At 42.6% G+C, this 19,178-nt stretch overlaps 1 protein-coding gene across 8 annotated transcripts in view; it reads left to right on the top strand.

Annotated features, from left to right (window-relative positions):
* The window catches only part of PTPRK (protein tyrosine phosphatase receptor type K), a 340,055-nt gene that overhangs the window by 126,853 nt on the left and 194,024 nt on the right, over window positions 1–19,178 (top strand). For all 8 annotated transcript variants that reach the window (XM_035109047.3, XM_035109045.3, XM_035109041.3 and 5 more), the window contains exon 3: window positions 2,913–3,184. In XM_035109047.3, the coding sequence (XP_034964938.3) occupies window positions 2,913–3,184 (272 nt within the window). The remainder of the gene's footprint in view (window positions 1–2,912; window positions 3,185–19,178) is intronic.

The following is a 19,178-nucleotide window of genomic DNA, read 5'->3' as shown; positions in this document are numbered from 1 at the left end:
CACCGGCGCACAATTTCTGTTCTCATCCTGAGGTAAAGTTCTTAACTCGAGGTACTACTTTTAGGTTAGTGGAGTCTGTAACCTGAAGTGTTTGTAACCCAAGGTGCTTGTAACCCGAGGTACCACTGTAGTCCTATAGCATTTTCATCCCATCAAAAATATAACTATATCAGATGTCGATCTGGTTGCCACATTTCCCACAGGCTGAAATTTCCACAGGCAGCCTCACATACAGCGCATTAAGTTAACCCAATCAGAGCATGTGTGACAGTGGCCAGATCTGCTTTTCCCATGAAAGATCATAGCTGTAGCACATGACTGGGAAATTTGGGAGAAAGAACCTAAAAGGTTGCCTTATACTGAGCCAGACCAAAGGTCAATCTGGTCCATACTGACTAGTCTCAGCTCTCCATGGTCTCAGAATGAAGTCTTTCGCATCACTACCTGGAAATAATAGATGGAAGGGACCCTGAGGATTATCTAGTCCAACCCCCTTCAATGCAGGAATATGTAGCTGTCCAGGGACAAAACCTGCAACCTTGGGGCATTATCAGCACCATGTTCTACCCCAGGCATCCCCAAACTTTGGCCCTCCAGATGTTTTGGACTACAACTCCCATCATCCCTGACCACTGGTCCTGATAGCTAGGGATCATGGGAGTTGTAGGCCAAAACATCTGGAGGGCCGCAGTTTGGGGATGCCTGTTCTAGCCAGTTGAGCTGTTTGAGTCAGGGATTGAGTTTTTGCATGCAAATCATGTAACATACCATGGAACGCTGGCCCTTCCCTGGGCTGTCAACTGATCCAAAAAAATAGTAGTCATAGCAGATTGATAGATCCATTGAATAAATGTGAAATTGTTTTTTAAAAATAGTTATTATTAAAAGTATTTATATAGCAGCCTTAATGTAAAGATTTCAGGGCTATTAACAATAGAATCCCAACCACATACCATGCAATTTTTAAAAATGTTGACCCCATGTACTAAGCCCTTTAAGCTATACATCAGTGAAATGTTGGGGCATTTGAATTCAGGTGCACCTGCAGTATAAGTGCACCCGAACATGCGAGCTCTCCAAAATCTGCATAATGAACCTCCATTATAAATCTGCATGATGAATCTCCCATCTTATAGATTCAGTACCCTAGGTGAAGGATACCTATGATAAATAATAATTGCGGGGGTCTCCAATTTCAGGCACTTCTCAATGAACAGGTATGTAGGGATTGGGCCGAAATGTGTGACCCATTGAACATATGTGACTCAGTCTGCTGACCTCTTTCTGCTCAACAATACAGTATATGCATTTGAGGACAGCAATGTCCAGGCCCGGCCCTACGTGCAGGCTGAGTGGCGCAGGGCACCATGGTGCCGGCCCGCCAGGAGGGCGCCGCGAGCTGCGCCCACCCGCTGGCCGACCGGTTCGCCGTGCAGCTGCACCTGCCCGCCCGCCTTCCGCGCAGCAGCGCCTGTTGCACCCGCGCTGCGCGCGGCGCCCACCCGCCCACCGCGCTGGGAAATGGGGTGGGAGGGCGCCGGAACGGGGCGGGAGGGCGCCGAAGGGATCCGGCGGGCGCTGGAGGATCCGGCACACCACGGCGCCGGGAGCGCTTAAGACGACGCTGGCAATGTCCATGAATCTACTGAGTCCATAACATATTATAGTCTGTGTGCTATGTACCTTGTAGAAATTATGCCTGACACTCCTAATAAAGTTCTATGATCTATCACTGATCGTTACTGCCAATAATTATAAATGTAAATATATTTGTGTCAGTTTATTCCCAGATTTAAGAAGCAAACTGGAAAAAAAATAAGTTGGCAAGCAGCCAGTATAGTCTTCCCTTTAAAAACAACAACATATCACTTCAGTGGTTACTGTCTAGTTAATCAAATGTAAATGTAAACTGGGCTCTTGAACTTTAGCTGCTTTATCTTTACAAAAAATATTTTTTGTTTCAATAGATACACAAGTAAAATATAATTGCATGTCAGTAATAAACCTTTTTAGAGGTGTTTTTGAATCTGCAAAGCTTTACTGTCTGTGTTATTAGACACTAACTTTAGCAATGCTGAATTGCTTGGAAAGGCAATTAAAAGGTTTGTACACAAACAAAATAAATGTTGATTTTTCTGTCACATACTGACCTATTTTTTATTTTCCTTGAGCAATAACCTTTCAGCAATCTATCCTGCATTACCTCAAGTGCATTTTCAAGAGTAGTTAATAAAGATCTCGAGAAAGCTAGTTGGCATTCAGAATAGCCTCATTGCATATAAATGTAGATAAATGGTTTCAAAAGTGTAAGTGTCAGTAATCTATTATAAACCATTTTCTTAAAAGCCGAAACAGGCAAACACTGAACTTTGCTGTATTTCTTTTGGCATTGTGCTTATGAAGAAGGGCCAGTTCCTCCACTAAGACAAAGATGGCCAACTGTTACCATTGGCCATGCTGGTTGGGGTTTAGACATGGCTTTAGACAAGGACCCCTTCCAGCCCTACCAGGAAGTCCTGAGGGTTGAACTTGGGAACTTCTGCACTGCCCTGAAATAGTCCTTTGCTCCTATGGATCTTGAGAAGTCTTATCAGAATGGTATAAGCGATTTTTCATGAGCCCTTTTCTCCCATTATAAAATCACCAATATAAACTTCCATATAAATGCACTGATGCAAATTTGAGAACTCCAGCTATCAGATGCTGGTGGCACCTGATCCGTCTCTGTGACAGAAGAATGTTAAATTCTTTATCCACCAAAACCCATGACCCGCTTTTTCCTTGACACCTCCTCCTAATTTCCCCAGATGCAAGGCCTTGTGAACATTAGGGGTGCCTGTATAGAAACCACTTGTAGTGAATTGTGCCAACCAATCATGGCGCATGACCTCTTTTTTCCCTCCTTTTCTCAGGGTCGTACATGATAGTGGATTCTTCACACCACAGCCACGGAGAGAAGGCTCGACTTCAGCTTCCTACTATGAAAGAGAATGACACACACTGTGTTGATTTCAGCTACCTTTTGTACAGCAAAAAAGGGGTGAGCCCTGGAACTCTGAACATATTGGTTAGGGTAAACAAGGGCCCCCTGGCAAATCCCATTTGGAATGTGACCGGCTCCACAGGCAAAGACTGGCTACGGGCAGAACTGGCCGTCAGCACCTTCTGGCCCAATGAATACCAGGTAAACCCTTATTACAATTGCTTTCTGCTTGAAGGATCGCTAATTCCTAAAGGGGGGTTATACTGTGACTTTCATCAAAGTGGAAAAACTGCAAGGCAGTATCTTGAAACATGTTGCACTTCTCTATTGAGGAGGAAAAAGGAGAAATGGGGAAAGTGCACTTTAGAGGCATAACACACACCCAGCCTGAGAGCTGGCTTTGAGAAGATACTCCCTTGCTCCTCAATACCCAGACATGTCGTGTCTGGCCAATTATTATGTACCTGGTTTCCTAGTAGGCAGCATTCTGGTGCATCTAATTTTAAGCACCCAGCCTCTTCATGTAAGGAGTCTGTGATACTGTGCCTTAACTATCCCTTCTCCTATTTCACCCGGTGTTGCTACTCTACAGAAGACACAACATATTTTCTGTGTCTTTCTCCCAACACTGTGGCCAGAGTGGCCTTCTCCATCCTAATCTTATAAGCCACCCATCTCTTTGTTCTCTTCTACTATTATTATCATCAGGGATCTGAGTATCCTATGCTGCAGAAACATTCAGTGCCAAGACATATGGCTTGACAGGCATATGTCAAGAATGCTTTGATGGTGTTTCCTGCTTGGCAGGGGGTTGGACTGGATGGCCCTTGTGGTCTCTTCCAACTCTATGATTCCATGATTCTAAGAGAACACAAACTGAATTCCAATAACAGCTGACACCCCACCCACATTACAATTCTGTCCTGCGCTCTCTCTCTCTCTCTCTCTCTCTCTCTCTCTCTCTCTCACACACACACACACACACACACACACACACACACACACAGTTCCACCCTCCATTTTATCCTTGCAACAACTCTGTGTAGTAAGTGAAGCAGGGATGGTGTAAGTTTAATGGCTAAATGTGGGTTTGAACCCTGGTTTTCCAGGTCCCAGTCCAGCACTCTAACGACAGCCCCACAAAGGTGTATAACAGGAGACGGATAGCCTCCTTTCTGTTTTCAAGAGGGGACATTTGAGCCCAGAGAAGCAGGGGAGAGGACAGAAAATGAGATATTTTCCCCTCTACCAGTTGTTTCTTATAGAGGAGTGTGTTTATCTTTCTGTGTGCATGTGTGTGTCTGTGTGAATACAGTGTCTATGTGAATATCTGTCTCACAGTTTCCTCCCTTGTGAAATTCGCAGGACCCTTGAACCATATGAATTAACATTTTCATTTCATTTGTGTAAAGCTCCTGGTTTGCATTTCTACACGGTGTGTTCTAGATACCGTGTTAAGTAGTAGGAAGGAGCCATGGACAGGAAACAATACAGTTAATGATAAGTAAAAGTGTTCTCAAGTAGAGACATGTGAGGATGGAAGTTCTTAGTCACCCAGATGTTATACTAATAGTGTGTTTGTTTTCTGGGGGGACACAGGGGTATGCATACCCCTAAACATTTTGTGAATCTTTGTACTTTTGTCCATTTACTGTATTTATTTTTTATTGATTTGAACTATAAATTGGAGGTTTTCCTGAGTCAAAAATGAGAGTACCCCTAAACATTTTTAAATCACTGCTAGTAGTCCTTTATAAATGTAAATATCTATAAACCCTTGCTACACCCTGCTGGACTTTTGATTGCTAGGCCAGAAGGTGTTGGGGCACATTCCCCCTCCTCATTTTTCACTTTCCCCCCTCCCATTCATTTAACAGGAGTGAATACCAGCCCCAAGACTGTCATAGGTTTTATCCCTTGTTGGGGAAATGAAAGGTCACTGGATCTTGCAAATGCTATGCTGATCCTAGTCCCATTGTTTTTGTCAGTTCCCGTGCTTTGTGCTTTTGTGTTTCTATATTGTAAACCATCCTTTGATCCTCAGATGGAGGGCGATATAGATATTTAATAAACAGAATCGTGGAATTGTAGAGTTGGAAGGGACCCCAAAGGAAGCTATGCTACACAAGAACTCTCCTTCCTCTATCCCTCTATCTCCTTCCTCTATCCCTTGCCATTTGAGGCTTTGTTTAAGCACACACAGCAAAGTGAATACTAAGAGAAAATTAAATCTCTTCCATTTCTCTCCATCAAAAGAGGAGGAGGTTGAAAGCTCTTGTTTACACAAGCTCTCTATTATAGTCAGTTGTATCTCGTTCTAAATGCCATCAAATGGAGTGTAGTTGGAAGCTGTATAATCTTGTACAATTTCATGAGTGGAGCGAGTCCGTCAGTGTGAATTGTTTTCTCTGTCTTTGAACACTGAGCCTTTGTGTGTGTGTGTTTCCTTTTGTAAGGGCTTCCTTTAAGGGCATGAGGGCAACACAGCTGCTTAAAAAGCACTGATTTCTGTGTGCACGTTTCCCCCCCCCATCCCTAGTTTTAATGTTGTGTTACAACTAAAGAGCATGGCATGAATGTCTCCTTTGTTCAGCTGCAATTCTCTGTGACAATGCTCCAGTTCAGTAACTCTGCTGGCTGCATGTTCGCCCCTGTAGAGAGTTTAGCAAACACTAGCAGAATGCCACACACATTTTAAGATGGGATTGACAGCCGTGAATTTGCTTTTCAAGAATTTTCTATGCTGCAATGCATAACACGGGCCCGAGTCATACACACAGGTTCCATGTTACAGAACCTGGGGTAAATAAAGCACACATACAAATATGTGCATGCATACTATCCTTTAAATTAATCCCAAGGAGGGTGTATAATTGCATAGGTAAGCCAAGACCCCTATGCAGGCAGGTAGGATGTCAGATTGTGACTACCACCAAGGTTATGCTGTCATTTCCCTCCATCTTATCCTCTGAATGCTTAACTCAAGTAATAGAATGTTTAACTTGTAGCTGGTGTGTGACTGCCAGGAGGGGAATAAAGGGGGAAACATTTTAATTTTATTTGTGTGTGTGTGTGCTCGCGCACTTGGAAATAATTGCTTTGAAACTGGCACATATTTGAATGTCTTGTAATCATCTGGCAGTGTTTGCTTTTATCAGCATCATTTAATAGGCATTGATCCTGCTGGGAAAGATTGAAGTGAGTTCTGGGAATTTGCTGCCCCACTCGGGCATAGTGGAGTTTGGTACGCCTGTCCTTGGAAGCAGATGACTCAGAGTGTGAGGTGGCAGCCTGTGTAGTGTTGAGAGACGAATAAGGCAGCTAGATTTAATCTTCGTTTAATTTCTTGGCATCACAGATTCTCAGCTATCAGATGAGGACCCGGCCTCTCTTCGAAAAAAAGAATAGAGGTATTGTCCATTGTGAGGCATGCCAATTTATTTAGTTGGGGCTTCAGTCCATCTATTCAGCTCGAGAACACTAAACATAAGATCAGGCCAGTGGTCTGTCCAGTCCAGCATCCTGGTCTCACAGTAGCCAACCAGATGGCTGATGGAAGCAGGATCTGAGCTGCTCTCCTCTCCGCAGTTTTCAGAAGCATTCTGCCTCCAACCATAGAGACAGAGCATAAGGCATCATGGCTAATAGGTAGCCATTGGTCGCCTTTTTGTCCTTAATTTTTTCTAATTCCCCCTCTAAAGCCATCCAAGTTGGTGACCATCACTGTCTCCTGTGGGAGCAAATCCTGTAGTTTAACTGTGTGCTCTATCAATAGCCTGATTCTCCAAGAATTTGTCTAATCCTCTTTTTAAACCATCTAGGCTGGTGGCCACCACTGCCTCCAGCGGGAGCAAGTTCCATAGTTTAACCATGCATTGCATGAAGCAGTACTTTCTTTTGTCTGTCCTGAATCCTCTACCATTGAGCTTGATTGGTGGTCCTTGAGCTCTAGTGTTCTAAGAGAGGGAGAAAACCTTTCTGCTGAAATAGCGTGACGATGGTGGAGTGGTAAAAGTTAAATTGTGTGCTCAGTTTATATGATTCTCCTCCTCCTTCCTTGGTTGAATTGGGTTTCCATTGTGCTGTTTTAGTGCTGCTGCCCCTGGCTGAATGGAGGAACCATGGCAGCAATACCCTGAGGACTTGGGAGTGGTGTTATGGGGGAGGGGAATGGACTAGAACAGGCATCCCCAAACTTCGGCCCTCCAGATGTTTTGGACTACAATTCCCATCATCCCTGACCACTGGTCCTCTTAGCTAGGGATCATGGGAGTTGTAGGCCAAAACATCTGGAGGGCCCGCAGTTTGGGGATACCTGGACTAGAACATTAATCAAAATGTAAAACACCAACACAAATGGTAACTGATTAAAATGTCTCCACACTGTTTAATATCACCACAAAGTCTGTACAAGTCAGGTGTGAGAAATTCATGTAGCATTTGAAGAATATGTAAACCACTTTGAGGTTTGTTTGTTTTTCAGGGTTGTCGTTGTTGTTTTTAAACAATGAAGTTGTACAGTATATGACTTTTATGAAATAAATGAATAAAATAAGGTGCTGAAAAAGGCTTAAGTTCCATAGCAACTCTTTGACTCACCTCTCTCATCAGTAGGCTTCAGCTTACACATGGTGCGGTCAAGAGAATGTGCTTGGTAGATGTTAAAAGAGAGCAATGCTAGATAGGAAAAGGGTTGTCTGTTTGATATATTGAAGCAACCAATTCACTGTTTTATCGGTTAAGGCACTGTGAACTATTCTCAGGGGAAAAAAGAGTTGATTGGACTTGAGTGCCAATGTAACTTGATTCCAGCAAACTCATCAGTGAGTTTATAAAAGTTAACAACACCATTGTCACTTTGCTGATTTTTGGTCTCAAACAATGTCATAAACTACATTTACTCCCATAGTAGTATCTAGTTCAGGCATCCCCAAACTTCGGCCCTCCAGATGTTTTGGACTACAATTCCCATCTTCCCCCGACCACTGGCCCTCTTAGCTAGGGATCATGGGAATTGTAGGCCAAATTATCTGGAGGGCCGCAGTTTGGGGATGCCTGATCTAGTTTCACTCCATTCTTAATAGACTATATATATATTTACACATTTATACTTCTCCAATTTTTAGAAAGCCATTCTCTAGCCATAAGATAAAATAAAATAAATGTCTACAAAAAGGTGTTCATTAGGGGACAGTGGGCATATATTTGTGAAATAAAGCATGTGTTTCATTAGGTAAAACTGATTGCAAAAATATGTGTAGTAGGATCAATGTGCACCAAAGTGTCAGCTATTTTTCATGAGCAAAAAATGCAAAAACAACGCCCCTAACTGCTAACTGATGTGGAAAACTTGGACTTAAGATTTGAAAAATGAGACACTGAGAGAAACTGAAGTTGACACATTCATCAATCCCTACTTGCAGCCCAGACCCTTGTCAACTGGATCCTTGTCTTCTTTGGAGGTCCAGAGTTAGGTTTAGTGCCAAGGAACTAAATTCAGAATCAGAGAAAGTCCCCAATGTCAATTTCACTTCTGCCACGAACACACTGGGTAGCCTGAAATAAATCACATGCCTTGTTAGCCTTGGGGTTGTATCCAAAGTAGTGCTAAGTAAGTCTCCTGCCTGCCTACGGATTTCCCTTCCCGCCACTATGTATTCTCATATCTGATCTGAGGCTTCCTGGTACGGATTTGAAGGGTACAGGGAAAGTTTTTTTTTGGGGGGGGGAGTTCCACTCCACAAGGAAAAATCCTTGCAGTAATGGGATGTGTCAGCTCGATACCACCCTTGGCTCCCCATCTTCAGAATATGAATGATAATGCTAACCTGCTTTACAAGAGACCAACTAAGTTTGTCATTGATATGAGCTTTCGTGTGCATGCACACTTCTTCAGATACACTGAAACAGAAGTCACCAGACCTGGGAGATTGAAGTTTTCTCCTACTGGTTTCTCTGTCTTGTGATTCCTGATGTAGATTTATGTCCATTTATCCTTTGGCGTAGGGTTTGGCCTGTGACACTGGTACCAGAGCATGCAATAAACCCAGATGCCAACTTTGCTGCCACATACACCTGGACAACACCATTAATGGCCCCAACAACATCCAACATACCATCTCAGGCCTATTTAATTGCTCATCTTCTAACATTGTGTATGCCATCAAATGCCAGCAGTGCCCTTCAGATCTCTATATTGGACAAATGGGCCAAACCCTACGCCAAAGGATAAATGGACATAAATCTGACATCAGGAATCATAAGACAGAGAAACCAGTAGGAGAAAACTTCAGTCTCCCAGGACATTCTATACAAGATCTCAGAGTAGCTGTCTTATTACAAAAGAATTTCAGAAATAGACTGGAAAGAGAAGTTGCTGAATTGCAACTTATCACCAAACTTATAACCATGGAGAGACCTGGTCTGAATAGAGACATGGAATTCTTATCTCATTATACATGATAAAGCTATTTTTAGCCATCTCATTCCTTGCTTTTTCCTGTAAGACCAATTGCAGTTGTTAACAGTCGTCAACAGGTTTACCACACCTATCAGCCAATCACCCATTCCCACCACCCTTCTGAGGAATACTCCTCCCCACCCTCTCACTATATATAAGGGTCTGGTGCAAGGGTTGGCAAGGTTTACCTCGCTTGGGCTGGTTCACTCCAGTGGAGATCCCTCCATGGGCTGGATTGTGTGTGCATGTGAGCATGTGCACCACGATTTCCAGTGTCTGCGCATGCACAGATGCGATTTCCAGCACCATGGAAGCAAGTCCCTGTGCTGTGCTGTGCTGGGCCAGTTTAGCACAGCGCAAGGGGACTCGCTGAGTGGGCGGCTCATTTCGGGGGTGGCTCATGGGCCGGTAAAATGCCCCCATGGGCTGCTTGTAGGTTGCCTACCCCTGGTCTGGTGACTTCTATTTCAGTGTATCTGAAGAAGTGCGCATGCACACGAAAGCTCATACCAATGACAAACTTAGTTGGTCTCTAAGGTGCTACTGGAAGGATTTTTGTTTGTTTGTTTCGACTACATCAGACCAGCATGGCTACCTACCTGTAACTAGAACTGCTTTACAAGGAAGTTGTAAAGCAAAGTAATGGATGTGAAACACTTTTAAGAGACATTTTGTAGTGCTATATAAATGCTAAATATAATAATAAATGCTCTCAAGGAATTCCCTGTCCCCGATCCATATATTTAGAGGTAGTCTATTGAGGTCAGAAATGGGGAGAGAATGATCATACATTTTCTCAAAAGATCTTTTAAGAAGTACTTGGTTGCCTCTGGAAGATTTGCACAGCAACTACCAAGCAGTGTCTTTCTTTTCAAAATGCAACACAAGTGGTTTTATTTCCAAGTTCCTTGTCAATCATTTGGTCTCTTTTGGCCCCTTTTCGAAAATAACCCATCTGCAGCATATTGAGTCCATGCTGTTTTGTAGTCCTTCCTTTGCTTTTGCAAATGAGGTGGCTCTGAACAGAGGGGCCTTCATTCATAAGGTCACCTTTTCGTGAACTTCTTCCATGAGGGATTTTATCCATTTAGAAAGATCAATAAACAAAAAAGTTTGACAGGTTTAGCATTCCAATGCGGAGTGGCTAGAGATAAGCAAATATTAATAGTGAGAGAATGTGCTTGATTGCAGAGAAGATTATGATTTTCAGTGACAAATTCCTGTTTGTCCAATAAAAAACAACAACCAACTTTCATGTGTTGATATATTGTGCCACAGGCTCTGACACCTCGAAGCAATTCATCCATTTAGTTATGATGTAGAATGGAGCAGTGCTTTGTGAGATTGCAATAGTCAGCCATGAGCTCAGGTTGCACTCTCTTTCCCAATAAAATTGGGGGGTGGGGCGGAGATCAGTCCACATGGCTAAATGCAGCCCTGGAATTCCAACTCCCCCCCCCCCAAGCCATGCCACTTCCTCTGTTGGCAACACCTCTCTTCAGACCACACCCTTCATCGACCCTGATCCACACCTTCAAGTGCTTTTGTGGGGCTACAATGTGTCCTTGAACTAGGGCAATGCCTCTTGTTTGTCTGGATGGAGAGTGTGTATGTTGGATGTGGGGGGTAGATGTAGAAATATTTGACTTTTACATTGAGGAATGTAGCCTACTGTACAAAAGTAAGAGTCCACTCTGGCCATGCCTGCAGAAAGTTGCAATCTAGGGAATATGGCCTTTGGGTCAACAAAGGTCCTCCCTCCTTCCTGCTATAAAAGATTGAGATTTTCCCATTTTTGCATCTGAAGACAAATAGTTTATTTTGAACTGCATCATAACATCAGGTGATCTATGATCAAATCTCCCCTGAAGTCATTCCCCCCTCCAAAAAAGGCAACACAGCTATGGAAGGAAGAGCTGCTTTGGGATGCAGGAGCAAACTCTTCCCCATACCGTTTTCCTAATTGAAATACAGTTGTATCTTGACATATGAATGCCTCGACTTCCAAAGGTTTCGACTTACAAAGTCGACAACCCCAGAAGTCTTTTTGCCTGTGCAGAAGTGGCGCGCGCGGTCCGTGCATGTGCAGAAGTGCAGAATCTCGCTTTGTGCATGCGCAGAACAGGCGCTTCGACAACCGAAGACTTCGACTTACGAAGAACGCCGCAGAACGGATCGCCTTCGTAAGTCGAGGCACCACTGTATTCTTATTTGCTCTAAGCAGGGGGAGATGCAGATTATATATTGTTCCTGTACGTTGCCTACTCCAATTGAAATATGTGATAGGGACTGAAAAATCTACCTATTCCAAAACAATAGGTTTGATCTCGTGGGGAGGGCCATAGGTGTGTTAGTAGAGCATCTGCTCTGGATGTAGATGGTCCCAGGTAGGACCAGGAGACACACTTGTTGGAAATCCTGGACCCACGCTGCCAGTCAGCATTGGCAGTACTACACTAGATGGACCAGTCGTCTGACTCAGGATCATAGTAGGAGGCAGTTTCCTATGTTTCAAAGTTTTTGTTTCCATAAATGGTAGGAGTTTTCCATTCATGAAAGGGGGTCCATCCATAAGCAAAGGTGCCTTCCATTCATAGAACAAACCGTTAGTGATCGTGCTGACCATTAAGGTCAGGAATGGCATCATTTTGTACTGCTGTGTATTTAAATTGCCCAAAACATATGCCTCAATACTTTGGTGAATGCCCTGATTTTGCAATTGACTGCTCAAGAGAATGGCATGCATTGCATCACTCCAGTTTTCCGGTTATTGTGACATGATGCCAACATCTCTGAATGCCGTACCACAAATTGGGAACACAGATAAATACCGCTCGTAAAACATTTTCTGTGCTACTTCCATATATAGATTTTCTTCGTTTGGGGGCTACACTCAAAAGTGGAACAAAAATGTTGGCTCTGTAAATGGAAAAAATGAAGGGGGGGATGTGACACAAAAATATGGCACATACAGTTAGCCTGATGCTTGCTCTTTGTGGAAGGCAGATGTATCAGTTGTGGGACTGCAGCTTGAAAGCATATAATTATCTTAAATGATAACAAGAACTATTCGTTTTGCAATTGAGGTTGTCCAAAGGAGGCTAGTCTCTGATTTTTATCCTTTTAAGATAATGTTACACTGCTATGTAAGGAAAAGTTCAAACACCAAGAAGAAAGCTTGTCCACTAAAAATTGTGTTTCATTTGCAATATTCACAGGACTGTTTGCAATTATATTGACCTTGGGTGGGTTTTTTTTTTTAAGAGGGTGTTTAATCAAAGACAATTGAATTCACACTAAAAAAGAAATTGTTTATTAATGGATTGCATCCAACTAAGACTAACTCAGAGAAGACCCAATGTTTCCCTCTTCCCCTAGCCTACAAAAAGACCACATGTTTGGTAAGTTTTTAAAATGGTTTACTTACAAATTGTCCAAAGGTCAGATTCATTTGCTATTTCATACATCATTTAGAAAAATGTTGCACAAGCAGTACAGTAAAACTTGTCTTAGTTACAATGTGGTGAAAGATCTTAAATCATTAGTATAGGACCTGAAGAATGGCTTGTGAGAGCCATGAGGTCTGAGCTGGAGTGACCAGTTCAAACCTCTTTACACAGTGAGCTTCTCAGGTAGGCTGGAGGTTGAAGAATAAGCTTGATTACCATTTCCTCCCAACATGAGCTAAGCCCAGCAGGACGGTTTACACTCAATGCTGTTAATTCTTTAGTGCAGGGGTGGCCAACTTCCAAGAGACAGTGATCTACTCACAGAGTTAAAAACTGGAAGGGATCTACCCTCCTTTTTGGGGTTCAGGTCAAAGTTGTTGAGCTTTTTTTTTTTTTAAGAAGGAAAGCCCTGTTTTGTTTTTGAGCTTCTTTAGGGAAGAAAGCGATGTTGAGCTTTTTTATTTGGAAGGAAAGCCCTGTTTTTCGTGGTTCGGGTCATTTTAGGGGTGCAGGGCAAAGATGTTGAAGTTTTTTTTAGGGCAGCCAAAGTTTTCTAGCTTCTTCGGGGGGGAGCAACTGATCTACCGGTGATCTACCACAGACGTCCAGTGATCTACCGGTAGAATACGATCTACCTGTTGGACATGCCTGCTTTAGTGCATTAATTAGGCTTAAGCATGTTAGTTATATGAGGCTGGTTATCCCACACATATTAGATAACAGTAATGTTTTCTATGGGTGCTATCAGATAGTGGTTTAGTCTATCCTTCTTGGTTTTCCCCAGGTGCTTTCAGACAATATTGTAGTGCTTCCCACAATTTTTTGTTCCTGAGTATTGGGAAGTGGTTTACTTTAGATTCAGAAACATACAGAGAAAGCTAAAAACCTCTCATATATATATATATATATATATATATATATATATATATATATATATATAAATATATATGAATGCCATGCAAATGTGGCTGCCATTTAATATAACCATAGCTTATTATTTTAAAGCTGTTGATTGGGGGTGTTTATAGCTCTAAAACTATTCAGGAATGGAACTGTTACTTTTCTACTCTGTTACATAACCCAGATATGGCACAATTTGATAGTGTTCTGTAAACTGCAAGACTCAGCTGGGTCTACTTCTTCAATAGCAGTCTCACAGCATAATCCTTAAAAAACCCGTGGACTACATGGTCCTCAGTGTTTGAAACTCCCATTGTTCTAGGCATAGTTTGTGGCCGGGAATTCCATTAGCACAAGCAGTTTTTGAGCTCTGGGTGCAGTGCTGTGCCTAAGATTTCAGATTAAAACTGCAGAGTGAAAGGAAAGGAGGACCCTTTCCTGCTATTCTCTGAAGATTAGAGAAGAGACCTTCTTAAGAATATTAGGGGGGTGGGCAGGGGAAGGACTAGACCATGTGAAAAATGAACGTAATATTTTAGCTGCGTCCTATTCATTTCCAGCTTTGTATTCTTGTTATTTTGAAAAGCGCGCCTAGACATTCCATTGTAGTGACCATAACCTAGGCTTAAGGCGCCATTCACATCTCAGTTTCTAACACCGACGGTCCTTTAACTTCCCAATTGTTAAGATGGAATTGATTAATTTCTGATAGCTATCTATAACCAAATTAGGGCAAGTTTGTAGAGCAATAGGCTGAAGAGCAGCAAACACACCATTGGCATCCTTGGACTGTACACGATCCTCCTATCTTCCTCTCATGCTAAATCAAGGCTTGGTGGGCTCCAAGGTATTCATTTGTTCTCTGTGTCCTTGAGGAATATTGCCAAGGGGTGTACAAAGTTGCTGGAGTGTGGCAGGATTTGCCTGACCCATTAAAGGTCTTCGGGCGCATCCCTAACTGTGTAACTAATTACCCTGCTGCTCAGATGTGAGCAGCTTCCAGGTTTCTCTCTGGGTGCACTCATTCATTCGATCAGCTCTCACAGGCCAGTTAATTACCTGCAGCTGTGTCTCGAGATCAAACAGTCCTAACGGGTCAAGCGCAAGCTGTGTTGCTTGCTGCCTCTTTAGAAAAGATACAAGGAGCAATCGTATCACCAGATGCACAGTGGCCCCCTCACTAATCTGTTTTGCTGCTTATTGTCTTATTGGAATCATTTATTTTGATTCTGTCGACATAGCCAACTTCAACCTGAGATGGATTGAAAGATCAGAAGGGCTGAGGCTCTTTAGATGAAACCCTTCATAGATGGCCTCCAAAGGTTCTTTTCTAGGGTGTGATCCCAAAGCACAACGTGAGCATGAAAGCGTGATTTTCTCTAACCCAATCACTGTCCTTTCTCTTTGAGGATAGAGGGTAACCTTGCAGTTGGCCCTACTCATGGGCCATTTCATTTGATGACATTCTCAAGCAGCTGGAGATCACTCCACAGGGGAAGAACTGCAGCTCCATCTTGCCTTAACTGGATCTTTATGTCATGGCATTTTATGGATAACAGACTGTTTCATCAGGTGCATGAAAAAGACTTTAAAGGTGTGAGCTGTTTAATCACACACACAATGAAGTATAATGCATCATTATGTGAAGGGTTAGCAACATCTTGTTTTTGTTGGGGGGCATGGTGCATATATATGTCAGATGTTTGTAATTCTGAGGCAAGTCAATAACCTAACAGCTTTATTGAAAACCAGTCTTTTATTGGCTTTTTGGAATTATGATACAATAGTGCTGAGACACTCTCTCAAAAGAATTGTATACAGTTGGTTTCAAGAGCAAACATATCTTTATAACAAGGAAATACAACTATATGGCACTTTTATTCAAATGAATAAAGGCTCACAGAGCTGTTAGCACAGAACTAACCATGACCTTTCAAGCACAAGGTCTCCCAGAAGTGAGCGTGTGCCCACATTGTCTCACTCCAGACAAACCACAAGCTTTTCTGTCATGTTCCAGATAAATGTGCAAGGCTCAAGAATGTGCTTGCACTCTGGACCCTTGCCCCTCTTGGCTGATAAAAACTAGCAGGGACGGGGCATCTGGCTGGACCAGGGAAGTGATTAATGCCATCCTTAATCCTTTCCCTGCAGCTACTTTGGGTTCGGCGCATTGTGAGGATAGCCTAGGTCAGTGGTCCTCAACCTTGGGCCTCCAGATGTTTTTGGCCTACAACTCCCATGATCCCTAGCTAGCAGGACCAGTGGTCAGGGATGATGGGAATTGTAGTCTCAAAACATCTGGAGGCCCAAGGCTGAGGACCACTGGCCTAGGTTATTTTGTCATGCTTCTCCAGTGTGGTATCATTCAGAGGTTGTTGGACTGCAGCTCTCATCATCTCTGAACATTGGCCTTGCTGGCTGGGATTGATGGGAGTTGTAATCCAAGTGATTTGGAGGGCACTAGATGCGGAAAGTTTCATGATGGTTGTCTACAGCCTGGTAATCTGCTATACCCAATTTGGGGGACATGGGGGTTGCATGACCAGAAGGCTTTCTGTGGGCTTCCCTTAAAGGGTAAAGGGACCTTTGACCATTCGGTCCAGTTGTGACCGATTCTGGGGTTGCGGCGCTCATCTCGCGTTATTTGATGTGCTTTCAAACTGCTAGGTTGGCAGAAACTGGGACAGAGCAACGGGAGCTCACCCCGCCATGGGGATTCGAACCGCTGACCTTCTGATCAGCAAGCCCTAGGCTCTGTGGTTTAACCCACAGCGCCACCTGCGTCCCTGGGCTTCCTTTAGTGGGGGCTAATTAGATGATTCCCACCCTTTCCTTTGTCTCTTTATATATATATTTTCCTCTTTTTTCCCTTGTAGAAGACTGAGAAATCTTTTCAAATAATAGACTTTCAAGTTGAAGGTTTGTAGACTTCATTGGTTTTTCTTTTTGAAAGTATTCCTCTCCCCCACCCCACTCCAGTTCTACAGCAGTAAACTGTAAATAAGATGTGGGCTGAAAGCCCAGACCAAAAATTTATCACCATCCAGTTGAGATCTTACCAGGAATTTCCAGCTATTCAGCTTGTCACCCGTATCAGAAAATAGCTTCTAAATCTCTCCTTCCCTCTTGACTTAGGCAGTAAAGTCATTGATGCCGCCTAGACAGCTAATCATGGCTTGATCCACAAATTTCTCCAAATCTTTATTAAAAGTATAGTAAAACTTCTTTTTTCTGTGTCTTGTCACTTCTAGTCTTGTGTGTGAAGTAGCAAATATACCAAGGTTCCATATATTAGTAAGTGGGGGGATAGGGATGGGGGACGACGACTTGTGTAGCATACAAATAATTTTGCCTCTGGGAAATTCTATGTCATAATACAAATAATTGCTGGGAGTGGATGTTGTTGTTTGCAGAAAAGGTACATTAGTCATTAGAAAAAATATATCCCATGGAGAAATTATAGAGCAACTTTCAAAATAGCTATTGATCTTTATATTAAAAAAAGCACACACACCACCTCCATATGACCAAAATACATGAAATAAAAGATCTATAAATTAAGATTGAATATATGGTATGGGTAAGCTCAGAGTAGAGACACACATCTTAGCATGAGAGTTAGGAACTTGAGTATTAAGTGCTGATTTGCCGTTGTATTTGGCTTTATTGTAGCAAACCCATTTGCACAGGGCTAAGGATCCTCTTTGTGTGGTCACCCCACCTCTCTGAGTGGTGATAAGTTTTATGTACCAAACCAATAACCTGGCACTAAAGTTTCATTTTAACTTTTTCAAGATGAGCCATTCATATTAATGGTTATTTTGTATTGTTTTGTGGTATTATATGCTTTATTGTACTTGCACATGTTCTTGTGTACCACCTAGATATTTTTCATGAGGGGCAGTGTATAAATATTTTTATTAATTAAAAAAAACCCACTATGATGGTGATCAAAAAAACTGATCTGTAATTCAAGCTGAAGGTAGTGACAGCTATAGAGAGGCATTCTGAGAAGTAATTCCAAGACTAGAAAACATAGGAGCGATAATCCAGGTATATTGCTAGTGGGATCAAATGCCAGGTTTGTCACATACACCCCCCACTCCAGCTCGCTTTGACTTCTGAAGATTAGAGTTAATAGGACCCTTGCTTTGAAAATACAGGGCCTTTTCAATTTCAATCCCATCAAATCACTGATTCAGTAAAGCTTTTAAAAATATGTATTTACTGGGTGTCTTGTTTGGTTTCTAATAATGTGTTGCTAAGCAGTAGACTGGCAATGAATCTTTTTTTCTCCAGGTTTTTTTTTTTTTTTGCAAGGCATGAGGAAATGGCCTGCCAAAAGAGCTTGACTTAATTTCTTCCTGAGTTTTGGCAAATACCAAGTTGCACTGTTTTAAATTTAAATTCTCATAAATTCCAAAAGAATACTTCAAGTTAATTGGATTGTTAATATGAAACCAGTTGCTATTTTTTTAAAACAATCTCACTCTCTTGCCCTGTGAATATGTTCCTTTTTTCCTCTTCAAAAACGTTGGACCTACATGTTAGGTGTGCCATATTGCAACACTCTTGATAGTATCCAATGTCATTGTTCCATTAGTGCAAAGGTTTGGATGGTCAGTGGAGAAAACCAACGTCACCTTTCATTAAGAGTGTGTAGGTATATTTTTTATAAAAGGTCTTGGCAGATCTTGCTGGACAAGGCTACCATATATGCAAGGCTTCACCATGGAAAAGTACCTTTCCCCATTTGCCACTTCAGTGCACCCAGTGAAGGGCCTCTGACAGTACAATTCTGCACATGTCTGTTTAATGGGATATCCTCTCAGTGTGCATAGGGTTGCAGTCTGAGGATCATAATTGCTGGGCAGGTTCTTATCTGACTGCAGTCCTTCAGTGCTCAGATCCCCTAAGCCTAAAGAGCTTAAATGGTTGAAAACCTATCATTTTGAATGCCTGGAAGCAGAAAGCTAGTGGGTCTGTTGCAACCATGGTAGGTCCCCCCTCCCCATGGCTAGCTTCAAGTGCTCTGTTTTTACAGGTCTAAGTCTTCAAAGCATCCCCATGTAAAAAACATATTGCAGTAATCAGATCTGGATATTACAATTGGATGGGCAACAGAAGCTAAGCTACTTTATATCTCTGTCTGGGATGGCCACCTCTGCTGGTGAAAGCCAACTGATGTCACAGGTGTTCCGCAGGGAATCTAAAGCAGGCATCCCCAAACTGCGGCCCTCCAGATGTTTTGGACTACAATCCCCCTCATCCCTGATCACTAGTCCTGTTAGCTAGGGATCATGGGAGTTGCAGGCCAAAACATCTGGAGGGCCGCAGTTTGGGGATGCCTGATCTAAAGTAAAGTCTGGTTCTGGCAACGTCCTCA

The sequence above is a fragment of the Zootoca vivipara genome, chromosome 3 (assembly GCF_965207765.1).
Source record: "Zootoca vivipara chromosome 3, rZooViv2.hap1.1, whole genome shotgun sequence".
Lineage (NCBI taxonomy): Eukaryota > Metazoa > Chordata > Lepidosauria > Squamata > Lacertidae > Zootoca > Zootoca vivipara.
The sequence above is the reverse complement of the archived record's forward strand: the minus strand, read 5'-3'. Positions and strand labels throughout refer to the sequence as shown.